The 13,307-nt window shown below is 43.5% G+C and overlaps 1 protein-coding gene across 17 annotated transcripts in view; it reads left to right on the forward strand.

Annotated features, from left to right (window-relative positions):
* The window catches only part of CAMK2G (calcium/calmodulin dependent protein kinase II gamma), a gene marked incomplete at its 5' end in the record, with an annotated part of 203,221 nt that overhangs the window by 97,669 nt on the left and 92,245 nt on the right, over positions 1 to 13,307 (forward strand). For all 17 annotated transcript variants that reach the window (XM_081954526.1, XM_081954535.1, XM_081954541.1 and 14 more), the window contains one exon: positions 504 to 563. In XM_081954526.1, the coding sequence (XP_081810652.1) occupies positions 504 to 563 (60 nt within the window). The remainder of the gene's footprint in view (positions 1 to 503; positions 564 to 13,307) is intronic.

Raw genomic sequence — 13,307 nt, forward strand, 5'->3', positions numbered from 1 at the left:
GTGGGAGCGAGGCAAGTTCACTAACTTGCCTACAGATGCCACTCATCCCTTTACAAAGCTAAGTCCCAGCTATTTAGTTTTTTTCCTTAGCGCTTTCAAATCCCAGCAACTTAATAAGCCCAGGGGAGTGATGTCACCCCACCCACCCACCCACCCCATTACTTTTCTACCCGGAATTTAAATCTCTCTTCTAGAATTAAAAGAATTCAAGCTGGTCAGTAAGCAGAAAATATTCTCTAAAGACTGAAAAAGAAACTTAAACTGGGGCATATTTAAATCAAAAAGATCATATAAATCATTTATTTTTGGGAATACTTCACCTATGAAGTATTTACTATAGAAAGATTGTCTTTTTTTAGGATGTTTGCAGATTCTGGGAGAAACTCTCATGCATCTGCTGCTTTTTTATTGGCAGTCGGGGTCTAATTTCTGTTTTAACTCTGAACATAGGCAGAAAGCAGAAGTCATTAATACATTTTCTTCTTTTCTTTTTCTTTTTCCAGATCATCAGAAACTAGAGCGGGAAGCTCGAATCTGCCGGTTATTAAAACACCCGAATATTGGTAAGTGCCATTGCAACAGACCTTCAAAGGAAATGAAACTTGCCAAAGGTCTTCTTCTCTCATGAGAGTGGTCAGCCAGAACTATGGCAACCATTTTGGATAGAGAGGGTGCGTGTGTGTGTGTGCTTTGTGCTGAAGGAACCCCTCAGAAAACTTGCCTTTGGGTATGAGGCATTTCCATCTGTCTCTGCATAGACAGATATTTCACCCAAGAAAATGAACATTGTTCTCAATTCTACTTCTCCCATGGGAAAAAAAGACGTGTTGCTAGAATGTTCTGTTCTAATCTTGAAAGGGGCCTATCCAATCTCAGAACAGAAATCTTTTGGAATGGGTCCAACCTTAAAATGAGTCCATTTCAAGTTTTGAGGTCAAACCACTTCATAACAGTCCTCTTTTGATGTTGGGTCACATAATTGCTTGACATTCTGTGCACCTTGCTGGACAGTCCGTTTGGCTTGTCACTGCCTTCGTTCGCCTTTCCTCCTTCTTCCATTGGAATGAAAGCTATATTAGTTGTAGAAAAAGTGCTTTTCTATGTCAAATTAAGCATTCCTGTAGTTCATACTTCTCTTCCTAGAACAAACAACATTTCTTCTGGAAGCTCACCAGAGAAAAAAGATGGTTGTGTGATTTTTGTATTTCAGTGTCTGATCTTTAAAGGAAGATTACTGTCTGGGTGGTGATTTGATTCAGTTGTGCTTCAGAGCTGTTGATAGATCCACAGCCATTGTGCTTGAATCTGTTCTGCATTTCAAAAACCTAGGTATCTAAAGGCTGCCGCTATTCCAGGATGGTGTTTTAATTCTTTGCCCACTGTTTTTCCCTTTCTCTTCTACTGCAAAGATTTTTGCTTGCAATTTCCAAGATAAGAGAATCTGTATTTGGTATATTTGTTCTATCCCATCTAATTTAGTAATATTTCCTTCTAAGTTTTGTTGAAATAAGATTTCAGAAATGTTGCACCGGGCACATTGGGATCCAGTTCAGAAATAATTCTTGAAATGGAATTGTCCACATACTTAGAAATGGGGCAGAATTACCATAAATTTAAGATTGGTGTGTTTATAAAAGGACACAGCTTCTTATAGATCAGGAGTCTCCAACCATGGCAACTTTAAGACTTGTGGACTTCAACTCACAGAGTTGAAGCTTTGCTGGCTGAGAAACTCTGGGAGTTGAAGTCCACAAGTCTTAAAGTTGCCAAGGTTGGAGACTCCTGATCTAGATTACAGCTAAGCAGGTCAGCCTGAACAGAAAATACCAAGGACTTTTGATTATTCTTCCTTTCATGTTCTTACCTCATTCTGTGTCTTGCTATTTCAGCTACTTTGGAATAGAGCAAGCAAAGTTTACACAGTCAGTTGTCTGGAATAGTATGAGGATTCATGCTCTGAGCAGGAGGTTGGACTAGAAGACCTTGAATGCCCCTTTCAACTCTGTGATACTTTGCCTCCCTGTCCTTCTATGGTCCCTGGCACAGGACAGGTAGTTGCCAGAGTTCTGGGAAATGTAACATACAAGTGTACTTAGCAGTGTTTGACTCGCCAATAGAACTGAGGATAATTTCCCAGCTTGCCTGTCTCTGTCAGAAGGCAGAGGTTGTGAAAGGAAAAAACAAAAACAAAATCTAAGATGGAACGTCCTGATGATGGAATAAGTTGTTCTGAGCTCAGAATGGTGTCAGCACATTCTGGGCAGGAATATTTTATGTTGTCCCAGTAGACAACTGTTTTTCTGACAGCAGCCATGTTCTGTTACCTTCAGGAGTTGGTAGCTGTACGGAATAGGGAGCTGAAGCAAAATGTGGTAATATAAACCATTGTCTCGGCGCTTTTTCTCCTCATGTCAACAGATAGCAGACCATAGAAAAATGCTTATTAGAAATTGGAACTTACCTACTACCAAAAATTTTTGGAATTAGACTGAAGAGTACAAACTGCCTATTCCAATCTTAACTGCATTATTTTGTAAGTCATCTCAAATTCCTTTCAAAATAAAACAAGCAGTTGCACAAGAACATGAAAGGCTAGAAGAAAATTGCCTATTATCTGTAATTTTGCAAATATCTCGCTCACATATACAGCTTTGCAAGCTGGACAGTCTGTGTGTCAGCCTTCCAAATACCATGTACGAATAAATCAAAGTCCAAGGCAGAATCATCCTTAAAGTTCCAATTTAATAATACAGGTATGTTAGCACATCTGTGGAATTCCAACTCTGATTTGCTTCCTGGAATTCCACCCAGTTGAAAGTTCATGATCTTATGCCCACACCCATAAATCCATCACATGGTCCAATCTTCTCCTTCCACTCTGGCAACTCCACCCCTCTGCTTCCGGTCAGGTGTCGAGGTGCAGAGACAAAAGATGACCTTCTAGAAAGCTTCTAGAAAGAATGACAACAACACATTCCACAAATCTACTCCTTTCTATTCCCCCCTCCCAACTACTATACTAATGAAACAGCATACGAAAATAATAAGGAAGTGTGGCAGGCCAAAGATCCTTAAAGGAACCTCTGCAGGCCTGACACTGTGTTTGTCAGATTCATCTCTTAAGAAATCTTATTCCTCTTCAAGGATGTACACTGTAAAAGACTTACTTTAGTGAACCAACTTTGGGGTTCAGAACTATGGATATTTAGTGAAATTCTTTTTAGCAGAGACTTGCTTATTTGATATGACTTGCTTTCCTAGAACTCTTGGATTATTCTTTGTTTTGCATTCAGATCAAAATGCTTTTAAACAAGCATCTAAGTTACAAGCTTCCTAATTCTTGGACCAATGGCTTCTAAATCAGAAGAACTGGTAAAATGTATTTCCAACTAGTTCTCTATTTCCATACTTTTCATCTTGTGTAACAGATTTATTTTCTCTCCCTTAGAGGAACAGGGAACCTGATAATAACCCGTTGGAGGGATATAACAAAGTACTAATGAAAACATGCAGTCAAATCATGGTGACACTTTTCATTTTAACCAAGGAGGAGGAAGAATAGAATTTGTCCCAGTGAAATCATTAACTTTAGCAAACAGCAGGAGGACTGTTATTTATTTTTGAAAACCTATGGAATCCCCCATTCACTTTCACATCCTTCTTGTAGTTCAGTGATTGGAAGGAGGAGAACATTGAAAGAGAAAGAAACTTTAATTTGGGTTTGCTTTATAGGACCAATTATCATGATTGTATAGTATCTCTGAGTCAACAATTTGGGCTATACCTATTCCTAATTTGTAGTTTGAACAGAAAAAGAGGGCAGTCACTAAAGCAGTAGCTTTGTTCTGCTCCTGGATCTTTAGTCTTCTTCAAAATATCATCCATTTTCCCAGTGTTCAGATACATTGCACTGTGTTCTCTTGCCAACAAGTGGTGGCCATGGAAAGCAGGTATAGAAAAAGGCAGCTCTTAGTTCTATGTTTCCCACCTATCCCAAAGTATCTTAGAATTACTTAGAATCCAGAAATGGAATTCCAACAACCTGTCCAGCATTTTGGAAGACATATCCAAGCTCTTGGAGACACAACGAAAATTCAAGGGCAGCTGCCTGGAAAACTGCTCTTATTCATCAAGAGGATCTTGGGTGGCAGGTAGATAATTATGCGTCAGGGCCCTTAGTTTCACATATGAACCTTTCCTCATTAGGCATCTGATTTTGCCTATTCCCAGCAGCTGGATAGAGACTTGCCTGTACCACATTCTGAGAAGAAGGCCAGTCCAGAAATGTTCCTCTTGAGGAACTGGGCCCTGTTTGAGAATCTCCGGCTTCTTGGGGTTCCAGAACCTCTTCCAAAGAGGTGCTGGGCACATGAGATCTGCTTAATAAGTATTTTTCTGACTTCTGGTGCAGCTGGTGTGTCTCATTGACTTCTGTGGGAGTGCAGTATGACTATGCTTTAGGATAGATCCAGCCTACAATTAAAACAAATAAAATTTGCTAAAAATAACAATAAAGACTGTTTGGTGTGAATTACACAAGGGTATATCACAAAATTAATTAGAAGCATTAACTCCCTGCATGTTAGCATTTGCTAATAGAAAAGGCACCTCATCAATCAGTCATGAAATAGAAGCAGATATTCTGATTAAGGTAGCTTTGCATAGAACTTGTTCTTTTCCTGTGCGCTGTTCGGTGAGTCCAAGCATGGGTTAAACTCAGCCAATCTGCCCAGGACTGAATTAAAACTTTAACCACGCCTCTGGTGCTGGTCTCCAGTTTTTTTCAATTCAGTCAGCCCAGTGGACGTGTTTAAAGTTTATCTTCAGCTCCAGTTATTTGCTTGGCCTCTCTTTCTTTATTTTACCTTGTTTGATTTGTTTCCTTCCTTCCCTTTTTGTTTTAGAGAGCAGGCTTGGTGAATTCCTTGGTCCCCCGTTTTTTCTTGCCTTTGCATAGAACTTGTTCTATCTTCTCCTTTTCCCTCCTCACCCTCTTCATTAGATCAGGGGTGTCCAAACTTGGGAACTTTAAGACTTGTGGACTTCAATTCCCAGAATTCCCCCACCCCAGCATGGCTGGCTGGGGAATTCTAGGAGTTGAAGTCCATAAGTATTAAAGTTCCCAAGTTTGGACACCCCTTCATTAGATGAATAAGGTAGCATGGATCTGGGGCTCTACCTATTGAAACAAGTTGGGGAATCAGTAAATAAGAATATTTGCAACTCAGGGTTGAAATGAGGATCCTTAGTGTTCTCTGATCTTGGTTGTTTTCTTGCAAATATTTCATTAACCTAACTAGGCAACATCATCAGTGTTGATATTACCTAGATTGGGTAAAGAAACATCTGCAGGGGGAAAAAACAAGCTCGGAGTGCATCAAGGGCCTCTCAAGTAGGGAAATGAGTTTGGATGCAGAGTAATGGTTGTTTTCATTTCGTCATAGGCTGAAAAACATATGGTAGAGTTGACTTTGTCTTATTAAGGGTTGATTTAAACAACGTTTGCCCTTTTTAGACTTAACCTTGCCTAAGTTAAACTGACCTCTAATTTCCCCAACAAAGTTTTCCTCAAATTCTTCCTCTTTGGATTGGTTGTTGGCTATTTGTAAATAAAGGCATTGCCCAATCAGGAGGGACAGTTACCCATCTTGGCAAATGTGTTGCAGGAGTCCAGGTTGAAGGAGATTTTCAGGTCATTCTCTTTCAGCCTAATCCAACTCAACAGGGAACAGGGTTACTTCTGTTGTGGGGAAAATAAATGAGGGAGCATGATGTACAACACCTTAAGTGGTACAAAGTAAGGGCAGAGTATAATCAAATAAGTAACCTGATACCATCCGAAAACCTACAGTGCTATTCCATTTGGGAACAGTTGTATTACTTTTTATGCCATCTAAACTTTGCTTGTATATTTATATTTATATAGTTTCCTGTTTATTTATTCACACATAAAAGACAATTCCTTGGCTTTGCTATCTTTGTTCTCCTTGTTCTTCCATTTTTTTCCTCTCTCCTCCAAGAACTAGAGTGTCAGTGTCATTCCCACTCCCCCTTTTTAAAAAAAAAACAAAATTTTATTGGTTTTTAAAACAAAATATTCAAGGAAAGGGCTAATGGATAAAGTACAAATTTTGACAGTTACATTATGCAGGAAATGGCCCTTCCCCCCATTCTCATAACTTTCATTTACTAATACATTAGTTTGTTATTACTTAGTACTATTTTGTCAGCATATAAACTTTTATCTTAAGATAGTTTCAATCATTTTATATCACACAGATTTTCAAGTTCATTTTTGTGATCTGAGTTTTCTCAATGTTGCCTCTTCTCCCCCCCCCCCCTGGCAGAGCTCCGGCACCTTCCGTGTCCTGTATGTCCGGGGTAGTGTCATTAGGTTTATCTAGGAGGACTTTATTTTTTTCCATAAAGGCCTCAGCCTCAGTGGTTGTGTTGATTCTAACTCTCGTGTCCTCCCAGAATATTAGCATACCTTCTGGCAACAGCCAACGAAACCACACCCCTTTCTGGTATAATTTATTCGCTAAAAGTGAATATTTTTTTCTTTTATCTCTAACTTTCTTTGGGATCTGTTTCAGAATGGCTATTTCTCTGTCCTTGTATTTTAATGTTTGCCCCCTTTGTGCACTCAGAATCTCGTCTCTTGTGGTCTTTCTAAGAAATTTAATGTGTACCTCCCTTGGGACATTGTGTGTTCTAGCATATGTTGAGTTTACTCTATAAACCAGGTCCATGTCCCACCCCATCTGTTGTCTATCTTTTCCAATAAATTCAGCCAATAAATTTGCCATAATATCCCTCAAATTTTCATCATCAGCCTCAATTACATTTTGGAACCTAAGAAAGAAGGACATTCATTCAAAATCCGTTTTTATCTGGTGGTTCTCAAGTTCTTGATTTCCTTTCTGCACCCCCTTCACCTCTCTCCTCATCTCAGCCGTCCCCTCCTCCAAAAGTTCCAGTCTCTGTGAGTTTTGGATCACATGGTCTTTATTCTCTCTGATCTGCTCATTCATTTCTTTCAATTGATTTTTTAATTCCTCCTGCCCCTTTAAGAGTTGTTCAAACATCTGTTGAAAGTCCACCTCAGAGGGCTTAGGCTGAAACAAAGAAGTTAGTGTCTGTTGTCCGCTGGGGCTGGATGTTGAGGATGTTGGAGCGGAGCCCGCAAATCCCGGCTTCCCCGGTGGTGGTCTTTTGGGTGGCATTGTGGTAATCAAAGATCACAGATGGAGATGTCAATACAGAGAAGAGACAACTGGGGAGGTGGGTAGCCGAGAGAGATCGCGAGGCAGGGAGCCCAGACAAATAGGGACCTAGGCAATAAAGCAATAAAGTCCTTTGTTCCAAGTCCAGGATAGGATGTAACACGAGACTTCTCTGAGTGCCACGGAGACAAAGACAAAATGCCAGCAATTTCTGTAGGTGGAGTCAAATTTCAAGGTACATAAAGACAACGGAAGTGTGCCATCTTGCCCTGCCAGCTCCGGGATCCAAAGGCAAAAGTTTTCAAAGTTTTCAAAATAAAACAGATCATCACCTCATTTCACAATTGCAGTAAAGGAAATCTGCTTTTTGTTACGAGGGTGATTCCATTCCAGGGCTCCCCCCCCCTCTTCTGGGGGCAGGGAGCAAAACAGTTTCAAGCCGCTTGTTCAAGGGGGGGGGGGAATCCCCCTCCCTCCAATCACACTTCCCAGCCACAAATTGAAGACCTTTCCAAAGAGCTGACAGTCTTTTTATTTTCATTCAATCATCAAAGGGAACGGGGGGAATCTCCATCTCACCGCACAGCAACTGCATCCTTCGAATCTTGAGTTTCATCCGGCTGCCTCAACGTGAAGATGCCGCGGCGCCTCCCCTCTTTCCTCCCGGTGCCTAGGGCGATGCGGGCCCCCCCCGGCCGCCGCCGACACGGGATCCCCCGCTATGCCGCCCCCTCGGCAGGAGCCCCTCCAGGGCGTCCTGTGCCCCCTTGATCAAAGGGGAGCCCACCAGGATTCCCACTCCCCTTGATTTTGCTCACAAAGGAAAGTTCAGCTTAGGTTGCACTGATGGATCCATTAAATATGGTTCTTTGTCTATGGAAATTCCTAAGTATACAAGTAGCATTTAGTAATGGAGCTTGTTATACCCCATCTTGGAATGCCTTCTTACATTAACACTTGTCAAATTGTGGACTTTATTCTTTGGAATTATAGCCAGTTTGATACATATTTCTATATATGATTGTAATGTTCATCCATTAAACAAGTTTTGAACCAAAGTTATGCTGTAGGAATATTCAAAAAGAGAGAAGCTATTTCCCTGTGTTAATTCTGCTATTAGCACCTAAAGCTTAACATAGAGCAACTTTTTCCTAATAGTTGCCTTCAAGTCATAGTTCATTTACTGCAGAATATGGCAGAGCAGTGAATCAACCATTAATGTTGAATGGCATGGAAGAGTTAGCTTAGTCGAACTTCATCGGGGGAAGTTGAACAGATGTATTACCTAGGGCAGTAATGGTTAACCTTTTTGGCACTGAGTGCCGAAAAAGGGTGTCAGAGTGCCAGAACCTGGAAGAGAGCAGCTGGCCGGTGTGCAGGCGTGCGGTTGCCAGCTACTCTTCCGGGTTCCGTCGTGTGCATGCGCACCAGACCCCAAAGAGCAGCTGGTGACGGCATGTGTACCCAAAGAGAAGGCTCTGTGTGCCACCTCTAGCTTACCATCATGGACCTAGGGTATAGTTTTTATTGAATTTTGAATTTTAACTGAATTTTATTGGTATAAAAAAGTGAATCCGAGAATATTTAGTGTCTCAGGATAATTTATGGATTGATTTCTTAGCATCATTGGGTAAAAGGGGCGCATTGTTAGCAAACTGCACAATGTTTGTGTATTTGCAATGTTGATAATGATGGTTAGTTTATAGTTTTACTCCATTTTTCTGATTTTAGTGCTTGTATATGACATGTATTTTGTTTTTGTTTTTTTGGAAAAGTTAAATAATAATCTCGGCCCACAAAAAGGGGGCCACAAATTCCAAGATTTCAAAATCAGGGCCATCCGATTTTGAGCTTGGATGAGAAGACAATGTGTTTCTATCCCGCGTGCGATCTTCCTCCTGCAAGTCTGCCTGTGGGCTTATAGCTGAAGGCTGAATAATGTAAACAGCTGTTTTACACTGGCAGCTTCCCGAGGGATTTTTGCTGTTGTTGTACCAAGGATAAAAGGTACTCAGGACTAAAACTGGGGCCTCTTTGTAGGTAAAGCCTGTGTTTTACCACTGAACTTTGTCATTTTTCAAATTTGGTAGAGTCGATTGAACAGCATTGTTTAGAGTAGATGAGCAGCAACTGGCTTTGTGACCTAAGTACCTACCTGCTTTCAATGAACAAGGGGGCCAAGCAGCCAAATCATAACTCTGGTTCAGAACATACAGTAGAAAAGAAATTCACAAAGCAAAATGCATTCTCCATAGTGAGGGGAGGAGTATCCAGGATGGGTTGACCTTGTCCTCTCTTGATTGGACTGAGTCAGATAAGCTCTTTTAGCCAGGCCTTGGTCACCAGGCTCCACCCAGTTATCGACTCAGTCCATCAACTGATGGCTGTGTTCATCCTGAGATCCTGAAGAAACAATGGAAAAATTTTAAATTGCTGCAAAAGTGATCGAAATTGCCTCCATGCTGCCTGATCAATCACTAGAGGCTGAGGAAACCCCCGGTGGGGGTAGAAAGCCCGCGCAGCAACTGCTAAGGCAGCGCACAGCCCAGGACACAGAGCGAGACCCAGGGCACTAAGTGAGGACTCTCACCAAAGACAGGCAAGCGAACTCCGCAGAGGCCTCTGCAGTAAGGGTGACGCCCAAGGAGGCTCTAAGGGAGCTGGAGCGTTTTAAAATGCCCCGGAGCACCTGCGCTGGCAGCGATCGCCAGAGAACAAGGTGAGAGCCGGAGAGGCTCAGAAAGAGCTGCAGGAGGCAGGGGGAGGCAAGAGAGAGCCCCCAGCGGCAGTGGAAGCCGCGCGGCAGCCTGCAAAGGCACAAGCCACTTCCACGTGCTCCAGCAAAGAGGAGCTTTTTGAATTTGGAGCCGGGAGCCATTTTGAAACCACGTGGTCCAAGATGGCGGGCCCCAGCAGCTCAGAAGAGGCCAACAGGAGCCAAGCACTCAGCCCTGCAGCCAGCAACCACCGGAGGCACTGAGGAGCCCTTATAAAGGTTAGAAACCATCTCGGAGGCATCAGCCAAGGGCGGGGGAGGCAAGGCAAAGGCCAAAAAGGAAGCATATCTCCACCAATGTGTAGTGCTAAGGTTGGACCCCTCCTTCATACCCAAGGTGTGTTCTTTCTTCCATCGCTCGCAGGAGGTGATATTGCCCAATTTCTGCCCGGACCCTTCTCACCCATTAGAGAGGAAGTGGCACACCTTGGACGTGAGGAGGACTCTGAGGATTTACCTCAGAAGAACCAGGGCGAACAGGAAGTCGGAAGCCCTATTTATTTCCTTCCAGCCGGGGTCCCTGGGGAACAAGGTGACTTCCACCATGATAGGCAGGTGGTTAAGAACCTGTATTGCTTCTGCCTATCAGGCACGGGGTCTGCAAACACCGAGCTCTATCACAGCACATTCTACACGAAGCACGGCCCCTTCAGCGGCCTGGGCCATGCAGGCCTCACTATCTGAGATCTGTAGGGCAGCCACGGGGTCTCCCCCCTCACCATTCGTGAGGAATTACAAGTTGGACTCCTTTGCTTCTGCAGAAGCCTCATTCGGACGTAGGGTGTTGCAGGCTGTTCACAGGGCAGGGGACATGCCTCACCAAGCATAAGTTTGGGCATATACTGAAATGTGTAACCCTCCCTAGGGACGTGTAGGCTTTGGTACGTCCCATCCTGGATACTCCTCCCCTCACTATGGAGAAAGAGTGTTGGTACTTACCTGATACGCCTCTTCTCATAGTGGGGGAGGAGTATCCAGCCCCTCCCTGATAGGGGTATGTTGCAAAATTGTTATGTTGTTTGTTGAACTGTTCTGTTGAAGTAATAAATAAAGGTTTGAAACTAAAATAAAGTCTAGAGTGGATGACACAGCGAGTTGGATAGAGTTCTTTGCCGATAACTGGGTGGAGCCTGGTGACCAAGGCATGGCCCAAAGAGCTTATCTGACTCAGTCCAATCAAGAGAGGACAAGGTCAACCCATCCTGGATACTCCTCCCCCACTATGAGAAGAGCATATCAGGTAAGTACCAATGCCCTTTTGCTAACCTTGAAATTTGCAGACAGTAATTTTTAAGTTGCATTTAAAAAGAAGCGAGGAACAGATTACTTTAAGAACAGCTTGAAAAATACAATTCTAAAGCTATCTCTCTTCAGCTTCTCCATCACCCAGCTTGCTCAGGCTCTCTGCTAAGCCAGCCCCTGTGCCTCCTGCCTTCTGCATGCGCCACTCAGTTTTTCCCGTGTGAACCATCCATTGCACAAGAGCATCTATTTAATTTCTCTTTATAACAAACACCGCTTGAGGCTTTCCTGGTTCCTGCCTTGAATAGCAGTTCCCTTGAAGGGTCCCACAGCTGCCGAAGAGAAGGCCCGGTTGTCATGGTTCCAGGCATTTGTAGGGCAAAATAGTCGTCTCCTTCCCCTTCCCTTCATGGCGATTACCAAGGCCTGTGATGCAAAACGTTTCCTAAGCAGCGGATTGCCCTGCAGAGTGGATGGTCAGGGAGTCCAGAAGAAGTTGCTTGAGATAGGTTTGTCATCTCCCTTTTTTAGCAATTACATATCTTTTAGGGCCCAGCATCTCTCAGGTATGTTTTTAAGTGAGTAGATTCTGCCATGCTCTAGGGGGGGAGAATTAGCACGTTCTTTTTGGAGTCTGATGAATCGTATTTTTATTTCTTTTCCTTGCTTTATCTCAACTGTGAGGCTGATGGCAGGTGATGAAATGTTGCTCCTTTTTTCTCTCCCTTCTTATTTCCCCCTTTTTAAAGCTGGGTAGCACCTACACTGAGATTGTCATGGGAGGCACAGTGATTGTTTCTCTTCCTTTGCTGAAATTTTGCATTTGTGTTGTCTGTGGTGTTTCGCCTTTTTTTAGTGTCCTTCAAAACTTCTGTGTCTGTTTCAGCATGGGCAAAAAGGTGTGTGTGCGTGTGTAGGGAATAAAGAAATAACTTTTCCATTTGCTTAAGTTACAATAAAAGATAAAGCAAACATTACATATTGTACTGGTTTCTCCTTGCTAGGCATTTCCTATACAATTTGCTAGAACGGAAAGGAGACCAATTACCTTCAGTAATGACCACAGACACTAATTCATTCAGTCCTTTCAGGGGAGGCATTAAAACCCCACATTTCTAGAGAATCTTGTGTTCCCTTTGTTCCCCTTAACTTAGTAAAGTAGCAGGGAGTTCCACAGCTTAGCTGAGGAGGAGAAGACTCCGCTGAGAGTCGAGGGGAGCAGTGGTGGTATGCTGCTGGTTCGCACCGGTTCGGGCAAACCGGTAGTGGCGGCGGCACGAAGCTCCACCCACCCACCCTGACATCATCAAGGACCCTCTGCGCATGTGCTCCCGCTACTGAACTGGTAGTGAAGAAAATAGAATACCATCTCTGGAGGGGAAATGGCCCAGTCTGTATTATATGTGGAAAGAACCCAATTGTTCACGATCAAGAAATGCACCCATATTGGAGGAAGAGGAGGAAGAAGACTCACCTATTGAATGCCATGCTCCCCAATCAGGCCTATCTGGCATCCGAGTCTCTCCCTTGCTGCCCATTGCTGTTAAAGAGATTTTGAATTTTGGCCTTGTTTCCAAAGCAGCCAATTGTGGCCTTGCCACCAGCCAATTGGGCACAGAGGGAGGCAATAAAGATTGCATGGATATTTGTCAGAAATGGTGGAGGGTCTCCTGCTTGAGCGGGGAGTTGGACTAGATGACCTATAACCATGATGGTGAACCTATGGCACGTGTGCCACAGGTGTCACGCAGAGCCATATTTGCCAGCACTCGAGCCATCAGCTTCAGCTGATTTTTGGCCTTCTTGAAGGCTGGGAGAGACCGTTTCACCCTCCCCAGGTTTCAGGAAAGCCTCCGGAGCCTGGGGAGGGTAAAAAACAGGCCCAACAGGCCAACCGAAGTTCAGAAACGAACTTCTGGTTGGCCCATTGGGCCCGATTTTTGCCCTTCCCAGGCTTCAGGAAAGCCTGGGGAGGGCGAAAACTCCTGTCCCATGGGGGGGGGGGTCATGTGTACATGCCTAGATAGGCGGGATGCATTGAATTGTGGGTGTGGGCATGCACG

This window comes from Natrix helvetica (assembly GCF_964273705.1).
Source record: "Natrix helvetica genome assembly, chromosome: 5".
Taxonomy (NCBI): Eukaryota; Metazoa; Chordata; class Lepidosauria; order Squamata; family Natricidae; genus Natrix; species Natrix helvetica.